This window comes from Myotis myotis, unplaced genomic scaffold (genome assembly GCF_014108235.1).
Source record: "Myotis myotis isolate mMyoMyo1 unplaced genomic scaffold, mMyoMyo1.p scaffold_m19_p_8, whole genome shotgun sequence".
Lineage (NCBI taxonomy): Eukaryota > Metazoa > Chordata > Mammalia > Chiroptera > Vespertilionidae > Myotis > Myotis myotis.
This window is the reverse complement of record NW_023416390.1, coordinates 48,780,837-48,801,414: the sequence shown is the minus strand read 5'-3', so window position 1 is coordinate 48,801,414 and position 20,578 is coordinate 48,780,837. Positions and strand designations below refer to the sequence as shown.

Below are 20,578 nucleotides of genomic sequence, written 5' to 3'. Positions count from 1 at the left end.
ATCAATGTGTTTCTCTCACATCCATATCTGTCTGTCTGTCTGTCTGTCTCTCTCTCTCTCCCTCCCTCCCTCCCTCCTTCCCTCCCTCCTTTCTTCCCTCCCTTTCTCTCCCCACCTTCCTTCCATTCTCTCTAAAAATCAATGGAAAAAATATCCTCAGGTGAGGAGTAACAAAAAAGTCAGTGAATCATTCAATCCTCTAGCCATTGTCTTGAAAGAGAAGTAAACTGGGGTTGAGGAGGGAGAATAGGAAAAAAAAAAGGGGGGGTACACTTGACCATGACCCTCAGGAAGAAAACAAAGCATCCAAGAGAAACCTTGCAGAGAAATATTAAAAATGAAGTGCCACACACCTACTAAAATTAGGGAGGGCCCAATATTTCTCCCAACATATATGGAGAAGATACATGTGGGATAATGAACCTACTCACATAGGAAAATGAGTTGCCCCACCAGCAGTATCAGTTCCAGGCACATTTTTCAGAACCTCACTGTCATACATAAACTGAATGAACTGTTTCACAGGACTTTCAAGTCCAGCAGAAAGGCACGACCATAGCTCATAATCCAGGCATCGGTATTTCAGAACTGAAGACTTTTACAACTGAGATAGGGCACAAGTTTTCCCAGCTTACACTCCACGTGAAAAGGAGGAGGATGCTTCCCAGGGAGGTTATTTACTGACTTTAAAGAATGAACTGCCTTTGAAGCACATCATAGGAATAAATATTTTCAACAAAGTAATTATTCAGGATTATATTTTGAATAGGTTCCTTACCTAAGGGTAATGCATAAATACTAACTGTAGGACCTACCGCAACACCCAAGTCCCCTTCCCAGGCAAGAGCTTTTCCTATTACCCCCTATCAACCCTTACAGGAAGAGAGCACCTGGACTTAGCAAGCAATTCATTGGTAGGCAGGTGCCCCATACAGGGGACCCTAGGAAAAACTGGATTCTCAATCTTTGGGCTTAAAGTTGTGAAATAAAGCAATTAGCAGCTATAGCAATGGCTAAAAGAGAAAGAAGAAGAAGGGCCATAGGAGTTCTGAATGAGCTAAAATTCTGACTCAGCAGAAACAAAAGGATAGAAAGAGATGAACAAAGGCAGACGGACCCACAGTGGTTGGCTAAGTCACACCCAAGTCAGAGGACCGAGAAGTGAAGTGCTGCTGAGGCCCTGTCCACTCCCAGAGTGCATGAGAACACCGCTGATGGCAATTTCCGAAGACCTGGATGCTTAGTATTTCCTGGGCTGCAGCAAATCTGGTATTAAGGATGAGATTCCTGTCTCCTGGTCCCACATCTATCTTTATAAGAAACTAGTGGCCCGGTGCATGAAATTCATGCACGGGAGGGGGGTGTCCCTCAGCCCAACCTGCACCCTCTCTAATCTGGGACCCTTCGGGGGATGTCCGATTGCCATTTTAGGCCCTGATTGGGCCTAAACCGGCAGTCGGACATCCCTCTCGCAATCCAGGACCGCTAGCTCCTAACCGCTCACCTGCCTGCCTGCCTGATCACCCCTAACCTCTCTGCCTGCTGGCCTGATCAACCCCAACTGCCCCCCCTTTCGACCTGATCACCCCCAACTGCCGCCCCACCAGCCTGCTCACCCACAACTGCCGCCCACTGCTGGCCTGATAGCCCCCAATTGCCCCCCTGCTGGCCTGCTCACCCCCAACTGCCACCCCGGCCGGACTAATCGCCACCAACTGCCCCCCTGCCGGCCTGTTCACCCCCACCTACCCCCCAACTGGCCTGCTCGCCCCCAACTTCCGCCCCCCCCCCCCCGCCAGCCTGCTCACCCCTAACTGTACCACCCTGCCAGCCTGATTACCAACTGCCCCCCCCTCCCCCGCCGGCCTGATCGCCCCCAACTGCCCTCCCCGATCGCCCCCAACTGCCCTCCCCTGCTGACCTGATCACTCCTAACTGCCTCTACCTCGGCCCTGCCACCATGGCTTTGTCCAGAAGGACATCCTGAAGGTCTCCCAGGCTAATTAGCATATTACTCTTTTATTAGTATAGATGCTCTATTACTTGTGGGTAATTTTAGTGAGTCCCTGGTCCTTGTAACCAAATTTGTTTCCTTCTATACTAGACTTTTCCCCAACTCAAAAAATATTTCCATAAATTTGTACATAGTATTAAATGTCATGACATTTCATACTTTTGGTCCATAAAATGATGCAACTTTCATTTCCTAAACTCAGATGGCAATTTTTATTTTTTCCAACCCACCACCACCCCATCCCATCTACCCTTTTCTCCTCACACTCTTACATATATTAGGTCTGGGTCAAGTAGTAAATAAGGCTAGATACCTTCTAAGTCTAATTCCCTTCTACCTTTAGGGCAAAAAATGGGAACAACTAAGAAGGTAATTAATTAGCAAAGCAATTGGAGGAAATTTTCACAGTATTCATCAAAAGTACAAATGCAATGCCATTTGTCCATGCAATCCTTCTTCTGGATACCATCTGACAGAAATATGGAAACTGGAGGCAACCAATAAGTTCATCAATAAACTATTAAAATACATCCACAGAATAGAAGTGAATCCAGAATTGAAATAAACTGGCATAGTTTTTAGTGAGGTGGATCTATGAGAAATGACCTAAAATGATAGCTGTGAATACTTGTAATGTGTACATTTTACTACAAAGATATTCAGAAAATACACAGAAGTAAAATATACATGTAATATATGTTATTTTGTAGAAGCAAAGTTTAAAGAATAGTATGCCTAGCTACCACATTACATGTAAAACAATTATATTTTGGAAAAACCTGTGTATTAGGTATGCACAGAAAAACATCTGGAAGGATACACACCAAAATGAAGGGAATCTCTGGGAAATAGAAATTGAGGGCTTTTATTTTCACCTACTTGATACAGAAGTATTTATTGTATCTCTATAGTTTAAAAACTGTGTTAATAAAATAAAGACTAATCATGCCAGAAGCAATGTTGTTCAAAATGCTATGAAATCCTTGACATTCAAAAGGCAAAAATCAGCATTCAGATCATCAAATTAAAGTCGTAGAGATTCACTTTTCCCACATTCCCATGAAATCAAAACTAGCTCTATGAAAAGAGATCACATACTTAACAACCTTAGAAAATTCTCATCTCTATGTTTAGTATGAAAGGTCAGTGTGAAATCTAGAAGTCATTCCCAAGCTCCAATGTACCCACAAACAATGAGAAAATTACTTACTCTTAACTTCCCTCTATCCCAGAACTTCCGCTCAGCAAAGTACCAAATATCACAATAAGGTGATCATGGCACTCAGAGAACAAAAGGCAAAGGATAACAGACACGTCTAAGAAATACTAAACTGTAACACAGGTGTTAGGATTAGTTTATAAATGTACTCTGGGATTCTGCAAATATTTAAGTGTAAGAAAAATACACATACATACTCTGTCCAGAAATGATAAAGTATGGTAGATGCTCAGTGTGCACCAAATTCTCAAGAAACAAATCACTATTGCCTAGCAAGTATTAATCTAAGACTTTTATTTTATTTTTCCTACTCTAAACAAATTAAATGTGAAAGTGCTGGGAATGCTAAAAAAAAAAGTATCAATTTCTAAAAATATCAATTTACTTTTTCTTAAAAAAAAAAAAAAAGTCCTATCCCACTTAAAATTACACTCTTACACCAAAATTCAAACAGTATGTAGCCCTGGGTGACAAGGTAACTAGTGATCCCCACCCCCACCCCCTTTTTACTCCTCTGTATTATATAAATTTTCTATAGTGATCATTTAAATTACTTGAATAATATTTAGGAAGTTTAAAATAAATCAGCTTGGAGCTGTTGGGTTTTTTTGTTTGTGTTTTTTGTTTGTAGTGTTGTTTTTTAATAACTCCGAGGTCTAGATAACGTTCTTGTCTCACTCTTCCTTACATGAGAAAGAAATGTTGGCTAACCACAGAAAGGGCACTCCACAATTCTAATCCATGCACAGATCTGTCTTCCTTCTTGAAATAAAGGGAGAGTCACAGCTTTTAAATCTGTAAATTTCTAAAGATAACACTCAATCCTCTTCCCATATCTAAAAGCATATGTTTTATAAGGGCTTTTACCAGAAACTTTGCAACTTAATAAATGGTATAGTTGCACATCTCATGCCTTTCTACTATTCCTTCCACTAGCATGTGATAAACTAAAGAAAAATGGGCATATTCTGTCAATAATTATTAGGCTGGCAATTCTTTTTATAAGAAACTGACCACAGAACTAGTAGTGAAATGTTGCTGGATTGACTTCAAATTAATGAAATGTTCACAGCTGTCTAAGCACCAATCTACCACCAATCTACCAAAAAACTGATGCATCGATGTCATTTTTAAGTCTGTGATAACTCTACTTCACTAACTTCTAGGTGGCAGGAGAAATCATCACATATGCATGCAAACAATCTATATTTTTAATGTGGTGTTGGGGTTTAAGAATCTCAATCTGGAGTAAAACACCTCAAGGCTAGAAAGGACTAGCATTACACACTCCTTCACCCTTCAAAGGTCACAGTAGAATCAACATCTTTAGATTTTTTAGCAAGTTAACATTTTTAAAGTCACTTTTCGAGTGAAAATCACTCTGATGGATATTGCCCAGGACAAATTAGTTTATGAAACCTATAATCAACCACACTACAGCAATCAGGGGAGAGATCATTGGACATTTAGTTCCCCCATCACAAGTTAAAAACAAAAAAAAGAGCGACTAAGAATGTGTATGCATCCTCCTTGAGCTAAATAAGGCTGCTGTGGTAGTGAGCTGGCAAAGAAGGCCATAGAATTCCTCCCTTCCCTGCTCAGTGTCCCTTTGCCATGTGACTCCACAGCTCCTCCCAACAAGGGGGAATCAATTTCTCTTGAATCTGAGCGGCCTTGGGGAGGCTCTAACCAACTGGATGAGGCAGAGGGGCACTGTGTCCTTGCAGCTTCGCTCCAGCTATCTTGGAACACTGCTACAGACAAGGAAAAAACTACAGGCGAGCCTCCTTGACAACGAGGAATCAGTGGAAGATAGGGTCAGCCAACAGCCAGCACCAACCACTATGCACACAAGTAAGAGCATCTTAAAATAGGTGCCCCCCAGCCCAGTTAGCCAAGGACTTGCCCTAAGTGAGGCCAGCACAATTGGCCAGCCAAGCCAAGCCCAAATTGCCAACCCACATAACTGTAAGCAAATAAAACAGGTGGTTTGTTACACAGCTGTACATAGCTGATACAGGGAGCATCAGAACCCGCACTCAGAGAAAGGAGGCTTTCAGGATGTCAGAGGCACCCTTGAAGGCAAAGCTTCAAATAAGGTGCCCACCTCAACAAAATGCTGCCACTAAAACTCTCTGGGGAAAAAAAAAAAATTACATTGCCCCTACTTGCCTTGACCCTTTGCTGAACCCCTTGATTTTTTAAGTTTGGACATGTCCCTGAGTTCTTCCTCTCTTCCTACTCCTGCTCAGGTCGGAGATCTCCGGAGGCCGTGGGCTAGTCTTTGTCTTTCAGATCCCGTCTTGTCTCTGGCTTACAGATCTGATTTTGGAATCCTACTCCCCATGCTACCCCTCAACCTCTTAGTCCACCACCAGCTTCTGCTTTTGCTGTCTCTACCTCTAGACAAACAGCTCATTGTCATCTACAAACATCAGTCCTGCATAATCTCATTACTTCCATGAAGTAGTGATGCTGAATCTATTAAAAATAAGTGTAAACAACACTGACTTTAAACAACTAACAGCACTGTTCAGGCTAGGGTCGTTTTGTAATGTTGAGTAATTATTCCAGGAAAGCCACAACTGCTTAAAACATCTCTGGAACTATCTGAAGAGCAAGTTGATGTCACATTAGAACATCAGTCCCATTTCTTCACAGGAGGGCTGATAGAAATGGGTAATTTTTCAACTTTAAAATAAAACGTAACTATAAAGTATAAGTGGACTCTCTCCCACCAGGTCCTCTTGAAGGAAGCAATATTTTATATATAATAACTTGTGATACGGTAAATTTTAAAGTCAGTCATCCTTCATAAAGATCACGCTTCATATTTTTGTCACTCTCTTACTTCCAAGTAGCTCCAAGAGACAAAGGAATTTTTAAACAACAACATATAACTGAAAACAATTCACTCTTAACCTGGAAAACTAAATGGGCTATCACCTATAAGCACAACAGGACAACTGCCTGGTTGTAACTTTTACCTATTCTTTAAAAAAAAAAAAATGTTGTTATTGATTTTTAAAGAGGAAGGGAGAGGGAACAAGATAGAAATAGCTGTGAGAGAGAAATATTGATTGGCTGCCTTCTGCACACCCCCTAGCAGGGACTGAGCCTGCAATGGGGGCATGTGCACTGACAGGGAATCGAACCCTGACCTCCCGGTGCACAGGACAACACTCAGTCCACTGAGCCATACTGGCCGGGCAATGTTTACCTATTCTAGTGACTGCACCTCAGCTATCCCCCTTTACCTTTAAAACTATTTAAGCAAATATATAAGTTACAAAGCTGCCTATATTTCTAATGGGCATTATAGAGCAGGACATGAAATTATAGCCCTTAAAAAAGTCTTGCTGCTTCTATGGAAACAGGAAGATGGCTATGGATACACTGGGAGGCTCATTATCTCTTAGCCCGAGAGACTGTCACTTTTTAAACAACCGATGAATATTTATTTTAGTAAAGATAAATAACCTCGCTCCAATCTTGCCTTATGCCAAAAACAGTAAGTTTGTCCTAATGATCACAACTTGAAACTACACAGAAACACTTCCCCTAGCCCTATTTCAGCCACCCACGTGCCCAGGAAAGATGCCATATTAAAAATGTTTCCACATCAACCCTTGTTGAAGGTCAGGCACTGGGTTAGGGCTCCAGAAACTTGAAAGGGCAAGGAAAACTACAAGGAAAAATAAGAAAGGATTACACAGGAAAACATTCTCTTTCACGGCCCCCGTCACCCACGGCCGCTAAATGTGAGAAAGTAGAGACTGTTTCTGAATTGCCCCAAATTAAACCCAGTTAATCTCCCTACACAGATTTTTTTTTTTCATACCTCAGTTATTAATTCCCTTTCCTAACAAAGCAGGTATCCTGCCCAAACAGTGGTTGCTGAGTCTGAATTTCTATTAAGGTACTGACTTAATATGGGATGTTTTATTTACTTTGTGATATATAACTTGGGCTAAACCATTCCTCTTTTAAGTATTCAAACACCAACATGTTTTAAGCTCAAAGGAAGGAAAGAACCATGATTCAAACACATGGTTTAAGTGATATACGTATTGCTTTTTCTAAGTCGAGTTAATTTCACAACGTTTTAGAAATTTCATTTTTTAAAAAAAAAAACCTCGTCAGTTCCTTCTACACAGCACAACAGAGGATAAACTCATGTAATTCTGTCTACCACATCCAACCCCAAGACTCTTTAGGGATTTCTTAAGAAAATATAACATTTTGATACTTCTGACTATACCAGATTTCATTTGGGGGAAGTCTCTGTGTTTACGGTCATCATAGTACCACAGAATGAGTTAAGTGGGTAAGATAAAAACTCATGCTTCGTAACTATCTTCCTATGTCAACAGGGGTGTCTGTTTCACCACACACAGAAAAGAATGGCTGCTCTTCTGAAAATATAAGTCAACTGGCTTTCAAACAGGACACAGAGTAAAAACGAAAGATGATTTTTTAATCAGGTTAGCACTGCCTGACCCCTTTCTGCACTTCTAGGTCAGTGGCCCTGCCTTCGCGTGTCATCAGGAGGTGGCCTCGGGCCACTTACAGCCTCCACAGTGACATTTAGTCCGTTAGGTAACGTTTCTGAGAAAGGACCACCAGGCGCTGTCTAACAAAACGCTTTATGGTGATAGAAATAGTCTGTATCTGCACTACCCAATAAAGTACCTTATAGAGTAATGATAATTACAGACGTAAAAGGAAATAAATAACATACAGTTCCTTGCCTATTGAGCACTTGAAATGTGGCTACTGCAACTGAGGAACTATGTTTTATTTAATTATTTTAAAGAATTTTATTTTTTAAAGCAGTTTTAGATTCACAGCAAGACTGAAACTAGAGATTTCCCATACATCCCCTCCCCCCACATATGCATAGCCTCCCCCATTATCAATATCCCACACACAGAGCGGTACATTTGTCACAACCGATGAACCTACACTGACATACCATTATCACCCAAAGTCCATAGTTTACACTGGGGTTCACGCATGTACATTCTGTGGGTTTGGACAAATGTATAATGACGTATCCGTTACTATAATATCATACAGAGCAGTTTCGCTGCCCTAAACAAACTCTGTGCTCTGCCTACTCACCCCTCTCCCCTCCCCAAATTTATTTAATTTTAATTAACTTAAATTTAAATAGCTACATGTGGCTAGTGACTACCACACTGGACAGCGTGGAACTACACAGTCTGATAGGAATGCTGTTGTCACTCTGTTGAACGTTATCAGCCTGGCAGACGGGCTCTGGCTCCAGCAATGATCAGCCGAGGCTCATCTACTTCACATGCTTTCTTCCCTCTCAACTTGCTGCTCCTCAGCCTTCCACTTTCACACACACACACACACACACACACACTCCTTTTCCTCACTGACAGATTATAACCATAGATTAAAAATACAGTATTGTAACAAACCACACACGAGATGAAGCTTGAAATGAAGCTATTTTATGTTTATATACCACCTGGTTTACATGTTAAATAACATGCCCTGGTGAAGGAAATATATATATATATATATATATATATATAATTTTAGTATGTCTAATGAATAAATAAGACATTTACTATGATATCTACACAGTAAATACATTCCCGAGAGATATATTTTTAACTTTATTAAAATGGTAGTTATAAAATTCACTGAATCGATACCTTTCTAACTTCTTCCTTCCCACCAGTGAGGACTCAATGTGGTGTAAGGAGAAGAAAATTGTGGACTAGGTAGGAATCCTGGGCCCGAGATCCTAATCTAAGGACTTCTGGAGCACAGACAAATTACTTCAAATTAGGATGTTAGGGTCTTCAGTTGTAAAGCGAAGGAGCCGAAATGGATTTTCTCTTCAGTCCCTTCCAAAATTAAATTTCAGTATCCCTCTATGTTCTATGCCATTCCTCACCCAGGAGCTGACTTAGAAAAGCCAGCACGGACCTCTCATTCCTTCCTCCAAGTACTCTCTTCCTCTGCTTTCTAGAGTCACCCCACTATTAAGCCAAGGGATGGTGACACTGCCAACTGGAAGGAAGGAAGGAAAGATGGAAGGAAGGAAGGAAGGAAGGAAGGAAGGAAGGTAGGGAGGGAGGAAGGGAGAGAGGAAGGGAGGAAGGAAGGAACGAGGGGAGGGAGGGAGGAAGGGAGGAAGGGCCAGCCATAGGGAAGGAGAAAGGGAGAATGAACAAACCAGATAATTCAAATTAAAATGTAAGCAACACAAGATAGGTCTATAGGCACTAATCCAGAAAATACAATACTTTTTCAATCCTCAAACTAAACAGGCCAGGAACAAAAGCAACTGGAACACCCCTGTTACAAACCCTGGCACAAACTGATGCTACCAGTTCAAAACAAGATCACAAATTCTTCTAGGACCTCAACCATCAATAGAGTGATTGTGAGAAGTCTCAGAACTGTCACAAGTCACTGGCTTCAAAATACTCCCCGAATGAAGATCTATCATTCATATGACAGAAAGGCGTCAAACCTACTCACCACACCAGTTCTTCTGGTAACTAGCTCTACTAATGCCTAAAGATTGGGAAACCTGAACCCTATAAATGTCACCAAAATATTTATTTTCACCTAACGGAAGAACTGAATGAGCACCCCCAGTACCAGGCCTCTGAGAGTGATAATAAATGCCACTTACTTAGAAGTTTGAAAATAAAACTATCTTAAAGTGATGTTTTCCCATAGCTCAAAATATACAATCAGCTTAAAAGGTCAATTCATCTCACACTTCAATATCCAAGAAGTTTCTTAAAGCTAAGCCAGACTTTCTCCTCAAATAACTGTTTGGCAAGTGAGGAGAAACATGAAATATATCAGCATTTACTCACATCAGGTTCCAAAGTGTTTATCTAAATCAATTCTAGAGCTAAAGCACTGCCAATCCATTCTCTAAAGAACTGCTATTTGTCCTTGGCTTCCCAGTTAAGCCAAATGTAAAATGCCTTTTTAATCAATATACTGAATTCTTATTTAGTAGCAGAAACTTGACCAATGGATAGCAGATCTGGGAAAAGAAACAACTAAATTACTTCAACCATCTTGGAGTTGTTTGGGTATAATTTCAACAAAGCTGTCCTTGGGCGAAGGGACAGAGGGATGTAAAATCTTACATGATTACATGGAGAATTCTATTTAAATAGAAAAATAAGCTTCCCCCAAAAAATAAACCATAAAGGAATTATAATACCTATTAGATTGGTTTTCACTTAGAAAGGCCCAGTTCTGGCCTAACCAGTTTGGCTCAGTGGATAGAGCGTCGGCCTGCGGACTGAAGGGTCCCAGGTTCGATTCCGATCAAGGGCATGTACCTTGGTTGCAGGCACATCCCCAGTAGGGGGTGTGCAGGAGGCAGCTGATCGATGTTTCTCTCTCATCGATGTTTCTAGCTCTCTATCCCTCTCCCTTCCTCTCTGTAAAAAATCAATAAAAAGGGGCCCAGTTCTATGGTTTAGCATATACCACGCCAATCCTATCACCCTTGGTCACTTGACATTTACAAAAATGCAACTCCTGCCATCATAACCTGTGAAAACCACTTGTCCTGATAGTCTGCTCCTCAGTGTCACCGGCATCCCCGATCTTCTCCAGCAGTCCTGAGTTCTACCCAGCAAGAAGCCCCACAGACTTCCTCAAGGTTGTTATATATAAATACATACACAAAGCGAGGGCATGGGTCTACTTAAGAAAGGACCGCTCTATAGGCAGACAGCTCTGAGGTGGGCGGTGGTTGGGGAGGGATTGAGGAAAAAAGAAAAAAGAGAGAGAGAACTCAGAGACATGGACCACAGTGTGGTGACTGCAGAGGTGGAGGGAGTTGGGCGGAGGTGGAGGAGGGCACAGAGGAGATACACGGTGACGGAAAAAGTAAGATAAATGCACGAATGAGTGAAGGAATGAATGCTGATTTGGTGGGGATGAGGGAAGAAGAAGAAAGCACAGCTCTAGAGAAGAGGAGAGCACTGTTGGGACTTCCCCATCCCACTCGACAAAGCCTAAGGCAGTGGTTCTCACCCTTCTGGCCCTTTAAATACAGTTCCTCGTGTTGTGACCCAGCCATAAAGTTATTTTCGTTGCTACTTCATCACTGTCATGTTGCTACTGTGATGAATCGTAATGTAAATATCTGATATGCAGGATGGTCTTAGGCGACCCCTGTGAAAGGGTCGTTGGACCGCCAAAGGGGTCGCGACCCACAGGTTGAGAACCGCTGGCCTAAGTGAAAGCATGGCACAACTGTGGCAGGGAGCTCGGCTCCTTTAATCCAGAGAGGCCACCTCACCGTCAGATGACCTCCGGAGAGCCCGGCCTCGCCTGCCCGCCTGCCCGCACAGCATAGGCAGGTGGAAGCACTCAAAGTGCTTACTCTTGATCTGGGAGGATTAATGAACTCATGTCTACAGAGCCCTTTAAGCTGACTGGCCCAAACGCAACTAAATCAGCATTATCATTAGCCATAGACAAGATCAAATCTTCAGGAACCACCGAGACAAATTTTTAGAAGTCAGGCAATGTCCCTCTCCCACAAGGAGGGAGGGAGTATTTGTCCCCAGAATTCAGACTTTCACCCAGAAAACACTTATTGGACTCTTAACATGGGGTGTGGAGTATGGAGGCAAGGGATGCCGTACTCAGGGAGGAATTAAGAATTAACATCTAGTGTCAGGATGGGCAAGCAGGTTCATATACAGGGTGTCCCAAAAATGTATATACGCCTCAATAGCTGATAGCTCAATTTTGAAAATGAAATGTATTTTAATAAACACTGCCTTTGTAATCATCCACAGTATATGTATACCTTTTCTGGGGGACACTCTGTAGTGTGGGCACTAGCAGGGAGTGACATACCCAACAAAGCAAGGGGCAGAGGCAAAGGAGGCTCAACGGCAGAAAAGGTTTCTGTGAAGAGGGATCATTTACTCCCAGTCCTAAAAGGGAGGCACGATCAGAGTGTGTTCAATTTAAGAACACGTATCAAGTTATACATTCATGATGCATACACTTCTCCACATGTTCAATTTAAGAACACGTATCAAGTTATACATTCATGATGCATACACTTCTCCACATGCATATTATACCTCAATAAAGACGAGACAACTGGAGAGACAAAGCTCTGCGTCAAACAGATGAGGATGAAAGGGAAGGGTGGTGGAATGGTTTTCCAAGCAGGAGAGCACTTACCTAGCAGAGGCTAGGAAAGCAGGAAGCATTTCAGCAACTGCAAAGGTTCCCACCGGCTGGGGGTCTGTGCTGAGAGCGGCAATGGCAAGGAATGAGGGGAAAGGGAGGTAAGAGACAGTTCCCCAAAGGCCTTACACACTGTGCTCAGAGTTAATCTTGAGGATGATGGGAAAGCCACTCAAGAGGGTAACTGATAAAGTTTGGCATAGCAGCATCACATTGGAGCCAGGCATGCTAGAGCTGGAAGCATGAATGGAGACAAGAACCTGGTTAGGAAGTTATTAATGAACTAATATGAACTTATAATCCAGCTAAGAACTGACAAGGGCCTGCTCTAAACTGGAGATGGCCAAGAGGACGAGTTAGAGGCGGATCAAAGAAGACATCAAATACACAAAATATTTAGGCCTGATAACCAAAGAGATGTGGGAGACGGAGGAAGACGGGAAAATGGAGGAGGACCATGTTTCTGTTTCGCGCCCGAGGGTCTTAAAGAAGGTGGAGAATGTTGAAGGGGTAGAACTAAGATTGAAGCAAAAATGGAGACAGTGAGTTTGAGTATGAAGTTCTATGGAATCCTATATAATAAAAACATAGTATGCAAATTGTCCCCTCGACCAGGAGCTGTCTGGGAGTTCGACCAGGGTGCGGGGCCAGCCAGGGGAAGGGAGGGAGGCCCCTGCGGCGGCAGATGGCCAGGGGAAGGGAAGGAGTACCTGGCCGGCAGCCGCTAGGGACCCTACCAGTGCACTGGGCCTCTAGTATCTAAATAAAGACTTATAAAAGGAAGCCCGCACACCAACCCAACGATCAGGGAGACCCCTGGCATTGTGGGTGGTGGTGGAAGCCTCTGAGAGGTAGAGAAGTGGACCCCTGGGCCGGGCCAGGCAGGAAAGGAGAATGGACAGATGGTATCAAGTCCCGCAGAGAGAAAAGAAGGGAGGACTGCCCGTCCACCGGCTCTGGCCTCAGGCAGGTCATGGCGATTGTGGAGACTACAATTCTGGTTTCTTAGCAAAGGGCAGAAGCCAGGTGGCTGTGGGCTGAGAAGTGAATGGGAGGTTCTTTCCAGAGCTCAGCTGTGAAAGGAAAAAAAGATAAGATACTAGCTTGAGGAGGAAGGAATAGTAAGAGTGTCTTGTTTTGCTCTCTTTTGTGGTTCAAGATAAGAGGGAGAGACTTGAGAATATTTATAATAAGCCAAGGGAAAAGCAGAGAGGGAAGGAAGGAGAAAGGGGAGCAATAGTGATGACTTTATCTGAAAACAAATGCCCGTCCTTTCACTCACTGGGCCAGGGGATATTTCTTTCAGTCAGCAGCATTTCCTGCCAGCATGGCAGCCTCCGCGGGGCAGACGCAGAGGTGGGAGAAAAGTGCAGTCTTAGCAGGTTGTTCCGAGAGCCCTCTCATGACGGGCTGGTCCTCCCAGCAACCTTCCCGCAGGATGCTCTCACCACTTGTCAGAGGGCCATTTGGCACCTACACCCAGGAGCCGGCCAAATCGCCAGGAGCTCCACAGGCCGCTCCAGCTTCCTCCCACGGCTGAGGTGCAGAGGTGCGAGGGGAAGCCAGGCCCACCCAGAAAGCCACCTTCTCCTAGCCACCCACCGGAAGGAGGAGAGGTCCAGGCACCCTCTTCCTCCTGCCTCCTCCCTGGTAGGAACTAAGCCCAGGAACCACTTCAAGCCACTCCAAAGTCTTGCCCGAGACAGACTGTGTTCTCTCCTGATAGCCTTGAATCTGATTAGCAAGTGCGGTTTAGAGGAGTTATGGCTACGACTCACGGAGAGCACTCACTGTGCCAGGCACTATTCTAAGTGCTTTACATTCTCTCGGTCCTCACAACCCTATTTTTATCATCTCAATGTTACAAATGAGGAATCTGAATGCAGACACATCTAAGTAATTTGCTCAAGGTCTCAAGGCCAATGGCTGCCATTGCCAAGATATGAAATAGACCAGACCGTCTGACTCCAGAGCCCGCAATGTTTTAATTTACTCTCAAATACCATAAAAAATGTAGCCTAAGAAAGACTATCCGAGTCAGGGAAAAAGTCATGTTACCAGTCACAAATCCAATGCATAAATAAAGTAAGTATGGCAGTAATTCTACCATAAGTTTCTTCTTACCCTAGAGATTTTTCGCACGTGGTAGTTTGAATAGTACATTTAAAAGAGCATTTTTTGTATGTGAACGGAATTAATGCCACTGAACGACACACTTAGCAAATGGTCAAAATGGTAAATTCTATGTATATCTGCGTATTTTACCACAATGATTTAAAAAATACAAAAAGAATATTTCTAGATACATTTTTCTCTTTACAAAAAAAAAAAAAAAAAGTGAAATAATATGACAATCAAAAGCCCTGTCGTAGGCCAAGCATCTCAAGCCTCTTTTAGTTAAAAACAAAAAACATAATGCCACTCTGGTTGGGTGTCCCCATGGGTTGGAGGGTCACCCCGTACACCAAAAAGGTTGCAGGCTTGATTCCTGGTTAAGGGCACATATCTAGGTTACAGGTTCAATCCCCGGTAGGGACACTTACAGGAGACAACTGTTCGATGTTTCTCTCTCACATCAACGTTTCTTTCTCTAAAATCAATAGATACCATATCCTCGGGTGAAGGTTAAAACAAACAAACAAACAAACAAATAAAAACAGCCAAACGTACAAACTAGCAGCAGCAGCAAAGCAAGCGCAGTTTAAAGGACTGGGGGAGCAGAATACCCACGCAGCCTATGGCCCTGTGAGGTCCTTCAAAAACAGCTGTGACCAGTATGGCTCCTACTGCTCTCAAGATCCCTCCAGAACATCTACAAAACCAGAGCCAATCCCTACACCACAGAGCTCCACTGAAACTCTGAGGGCACAGAGCAAAGCAGGTCTCATGTGGGGAAGAAAGGCTGTTGCTCCTTAAAGAGTTGGCCATACGTCTATCACCTGGGCCTGAGGAAAACGCACCTGAATGGTCATATAAAGCCTCAGAGAGAATGGAACAAAGTACCCAGAGGCCCCCTCCTCAAAGAATGGCTAGGAGCCTAGGAACCAAATTTTTTTTTTGTTTAGGTGTTACTTCTAATTCATTCTAAATGACCACCCAGGACAAAAGTGAAACAACACTGAGAAACCAAGTGCAAAACTACAGAATGGCTCTTCCTGCAAAAAAATCTAAGAAAATCAAACATACTCTGAGGCACAGGTGTATTTATGGTTTCTCTGAGGAAAATCGGCAAAGATAACAGCCCTTGCCAGGACTGTCTGATTCCAACACAGAAACTGATACTGCAATGACGACCAGTCTGTGACAGCAGGTTCCTTCGGGCTGTTCAGTTCCATTAGGGATGCCCAAGTCAACATTTAGATGACTCACCTTTTATTCTTTGTTTAGCGAATCAAGGTGATACAGAAGCAATATCACCAACAAATTAACTTGTCAGTTGGCCTATCTGTGGGTACCCCTTATACCTCTAAAGAAGGAATTTGAGGTTGAGAGGGGGGGAAAGGTGAGGAACAAAGAGTAACGAGCCTGAAGAGTATAAATAGGTTAGAACGCCTCTGAAGAGTAGTCACTCGAACAGAAGACATAAATGCTTGAAATCTACAAAGACAAGAATACCAATGACTAAAAGAAAATTTAATAATTTCACAATACTGCTAACCCCTCTCTAAGTATAAAGCTCCCTCCCACAGATTTTAATCATTTCTAGGTTATGTAAAACCTTCGGACTAGATTACCCCTAAGAGCATTACAAATTCTCCATTGATCTTTTACCACACAAGAACAATACAACAAAGAGAAAACTTTATTTTTAGACTTGCAAAATCCTGTGTTTATTTTTCTAAAACAGAAGTCAAACAACTGAACCTGCTTTGTTGGGATGTGAGCAAACCTATTCTCTCCTAATCCTGGGGCCCCAGCCTCTGCCCAGAAGGAAATGAAGACACAGTGCACTGTGCCACGCTGGAAAGTTCAAGCACCTTGGCTTTCTGCTCACGCACACCTGAGCCTCCTCCTGGTCACAGCTCCCACTGCTGGAGCCCTATCAGATGTCCTCTGCTGCATGGCCGGGAGAGGCAAAGGCTGTCCACCCACATTCATGTCTAAACTGGTTCAGTGTTTGAACTACTAACTTTTGCGTGTAATGTTTAAGCAAAAGGGCTTAACCACAGTTCACTCTTAATTACTGAACTAGCATTACACACTAAACGGAAATGGGTTTGCAATTCCCTATAAACATTACCCTTATAAAATCGTATTTCAACAATTTGATCTTTCAATAACATGTCCTCCATATAAGCCATCTCTTTTAGTTGGAAAATATGAGATAAAATTATTTATTTGTTTATGTTAGAAGTTATATATATATACACGCACACATACACACACACACACATATATATACATATATATGTATATGTGTATATATATATGTATATGTGTATATATATATATTTCAGAGAAGGGAGAGGGATAGAGAGATAGAAACATCAATGATAAGAGAGAATCATCCATCAGCTGCCTCCTGAACACCCCACACTGGGGATCAAGCCCGCAACCCAGGCATGTGCCCTGACTGGGAATCGAACTGTGACCTCCTGGCTCATAGGTCAATGCTCAACCACTGAGCCACGCCGGCCAGGCTAGTTTTTTGTGTTTTTTTTTTAAGTTTATTTATTGATTTTTAGAGAGAAAGAGAGAGAAAACATCGATTTGTTGTTTCACTTATTTATGCATTCATTGGTTGCTCCTTGTATGTGCCCTGACTGGGGATCAAACCCACAATCTCCGTGTATCAGCATGACGCTCAAACCAACTGAGCTAGATAAACTGAAAATATTCAAAAGCTCTTCCCACAGTGTGACAGTGAACAAATCGGGATAGAAGTGATGAGCAGGTGTTCCTGTTCTCAAATTCCTCAGCTAAATTTCTTTTCATTATTATTAAATTGACCAACCATAATTAGCAATGCTGTTACTGCAAGGCAAAAGAAGCCATGCAATTAACACCATCACTTAAGCTAAAATAAGATTTTATTCCTTAGTCCACAAAACTAGTTGAAGACAAAGCTTGCATTTTAACCCTACTAATTAAATAAACACATAAGTTGATTATAAGTAAATTCTGGTCCCAACCCTATGGGAACCTATGGGGTAGATAGCACCACTCAACTTTTATGGACCATCCCTACACGCTGCAAAGGGATAAATAAGACCACCCTTAAGTTCACAGATGATTAGGAAGGACAGCAACAGAAATACTAAAGCACCTTACAAACTCTTACTCAGACTTCAAAATCTGGCTCAAATTCCACGGTCTTCTGTGGAATATTCTGCTTCCTTCTTTCAGCAGTCACTCCCTCTTTTGTGCTCTCCCAGTACTCACTCGGCACATCCTATACAATCATTTACACGAATACCTGAAGTCCCTGAGGGCAGGGGCTATTTTTATTAATTTCTATACTGTGAGCACCTAGCACAATGCTTGAGACACAGTAGGCCCTCAGAGTTTGTAGAGAAAATAAAGACTGTGGGGTTACATGCTATGAGCTGTGTAAAAAGAGCAGAAGCAGCAGAAGGCTTCTCCAGAACATGCACTGTGGCCGCCTTGGAAGCTGAGGGATTCACTACCAAGATGGGAACTTAGAGAAGAGCCATGCAAAGGCAAGGAATGGAAGGCCAGATGTGTCCTAGGACAGCTGACTATTCCAGGTTCAATTACTATAAGCAGAATACGGGAAGGGTAGGCAGTAGAACTGGAAAGATGAAAGGGCTTATATGCCGGTTCAAGGGATTTTCATTGAATACTCGAGGCTTTCAGACACCCTTTAAATTATTTAATCCAGGCAGTGACCAAGACTCAGCCCTTGAAAGCCTTTGGTCAAAAGTTATGGAAGGTCTGGGATTTTAAAGAATTTTATGTAGAGATGCCATTTTAAGTTATTTGAAGCTCTTATACCCTAGGTTAAATGTTCTGCCTATCATATTCATATATATATATATATATATATATATATATATATATATATATATATATAAATTTCAGTCTGCACTATGCTTCGTTCACACTGTAGCAAGTGATAAAGGCCCGCTGAAGAATTGTTTTAATGAAAAGCAAAGAAGCATTTAAGATAAATATTCTGAATTCCATTTTCATCGCCGTACTTAACTATCAAGATGTGGGACTGCAGCATCCCATCCCATCCCATCCCATGCCAGCCCCGGTAAGGTTATTAGCCGAGGGAGGGCGCACTTTACCTGGAGGCTTCCCTGACTGGGTTCAACAAGCCTCTCCAACAGGATGACCCAACAGGGAAGGCTCTAAGTAAGTGAAGGGTCAACACAAATCTCCTGGCCCTTCACGTGCTTGGCCCAAGGAAAAGTAACTCCGGCTTCTTGCCGGTCGCCTTTGCCAGGTTTTTAAAAATGTAAGATAAGGTGATATTTGTGAGCCGACTAGAAGGGATGGAAGGCAGGGAGCAGATCGCCGACAGCCTCGGGTTTCACCCTTGCAGCTCGGCCCTGTACCAGAAGAAAGCATCGCCCGGTGCAGGGCATCAGGCCAGGGCGCCGGCTTCCCCGGGCGGCCGGGCTGGACAGCAGGCGGCGCGGCGCGCCCCGGCCCCGAGAGAGGCGGGTACCCAGGCGGCGCGGAGAGCCAGGTTGCACGGCGGCTGGACCAGCGGCTGTCAGGGAGGGAAGCCAGCATCCTCCCGGCCTTGAGTAAGAACCGGGGCTTCCGCGACTTCTACGTCGCCCAGACACCCAAGGCGAGAGGCTGCTGAGGAGGAGCAGAAGCGCGGAGCCTGGAGAGCAGAGGCGCGGCTGCGCCCGCAGAGTCCCCCGGGGCGCGAGGTGGGGGCGCTGGAAGCGCAGGGCGGCGCCCCCGCAACCCCACCCCTCCCGCGGCTGCCTACCCGCGGGGCCACCGGCCACGGGCTGCGGCCCCGGCGCGCGGGTGGAGGAGGGAGATGCGGCGACGTTGCCGGTCCCCGGCTCCTCCGCCCCGACGATCTGCGAGATAAAAGTTTGCAGCATGCGGCTGGTCTGCAGTGCGAGTCACATCCGCCGCGCCGCCTCCTGCAGCACCAGCGTTTAGAGACGAACAAATAAATTTAAAAAAAAAAACTGTTGAAGCCGGTAGGCCCCGAAGGCGGCCGCTCTGCCTCCCGGGCGTGCAGGCGGGCGAGCCCAGCATCCCGCGCCCCCTCCCGCCCCCGGCCGCGCCTCCCACCCGGCCCGCCGCACTGACCGATAACCTCCTGCAGCTCGTACGCGTCCCGGCAGATGGGCCAGCCGACCGCCGGGGCCGGGGCCGGGGCTGGGGCCGGGGCCGGGGCCGGGGCCGGGACCACGGGCGCCGCCGGGGCCGGCGCTGCTGTCGCGGCCGCCGGGGCCGCCGGGACCGCCGCCGCTGTCACCGGAGCCGCCTGCTGGGGCTGCTGGACGTGCACGGGCGAGCCGCTCGGCTCCGCCATGATGCTGCCGGAGGAGAGCAGGAGGACGCGCCGGTCGACGGACGACCTTCCACTTGAAACTTCCCTTTCCTCGTCGCCGACACCTCTCGGCCGGCGCACGCCCTCCCCGCCTGCCGCCGCCGCCGCCGGAGCCAGCAACGAGGGGAGGGAGCGAGGGAGGCCGCGCCGGGCGGAGGGAGGAGGCAGCGCCGGCGGAGGCGGGGAGGGGAGGAGGCGGCGGCCGCCGCGCTCGCCGCGCGCCTCGAACCTCGTGCGCGCGGTTCTCGGCCTCCGCAGGGGGAACCGCCGCCCCCACCGCGCTGCTCGTGGCCGGGGAAGTTCCACCCACGGGGAGCGAGGCCGGTGGGTGTGTGCTTTCGGGGCCCGCGTGCCCCGTTCCCGGGACTCCTTGCTGTCCCTGCGCCCTGGCCCAGACAGCCAGGCTCTCCAGAAGGTGCCCCCTGGGGACCCGGAGGGTGAGCCGCCGCCAGGTTCTCAGGTTCGGCCGTCGCCCCAACTCAATGAAACCTGAAGTTCATGTTCGAGTGAGCGAGTGAGACACCTACAAGCGGGCCGTTTGTAGGACGCCAGTTAAAAAATAACCAAAGTTGTAACTTTCCAACGCTCTACCTGCCAATATCACTTTCCCACCTTGCCTAAT

At 45.0% G+C, this 20,578-nt stretch overlaps 1 protein-coding gene across 1 annotated transcript in view; it reads right to left on the bottom strand.

Moving 5' to 3' along the window:
- The window catches only part of STK39 (serine/threonine kinase 39), a 271,030-nt gene extending 250,938 nt beyond the window's left edge, over positions 1 to 20,092 (bottom strand). The window contains exon 1 of the mRNA XM_036319707.1: positions 19,713 to 20,092. Coding sequence (XP_036175600.1) covers positions 19,713 to 19,938 — 226 coding nt within the window. The 5' untranslated portion in view covers positions 19,939 to 20,092. The remainder of the gene's footprint in view (positions 1 to 19,712) is intronic.
- Positions 20,093 to 20,578: the final 486 nt, after the last annotated feature.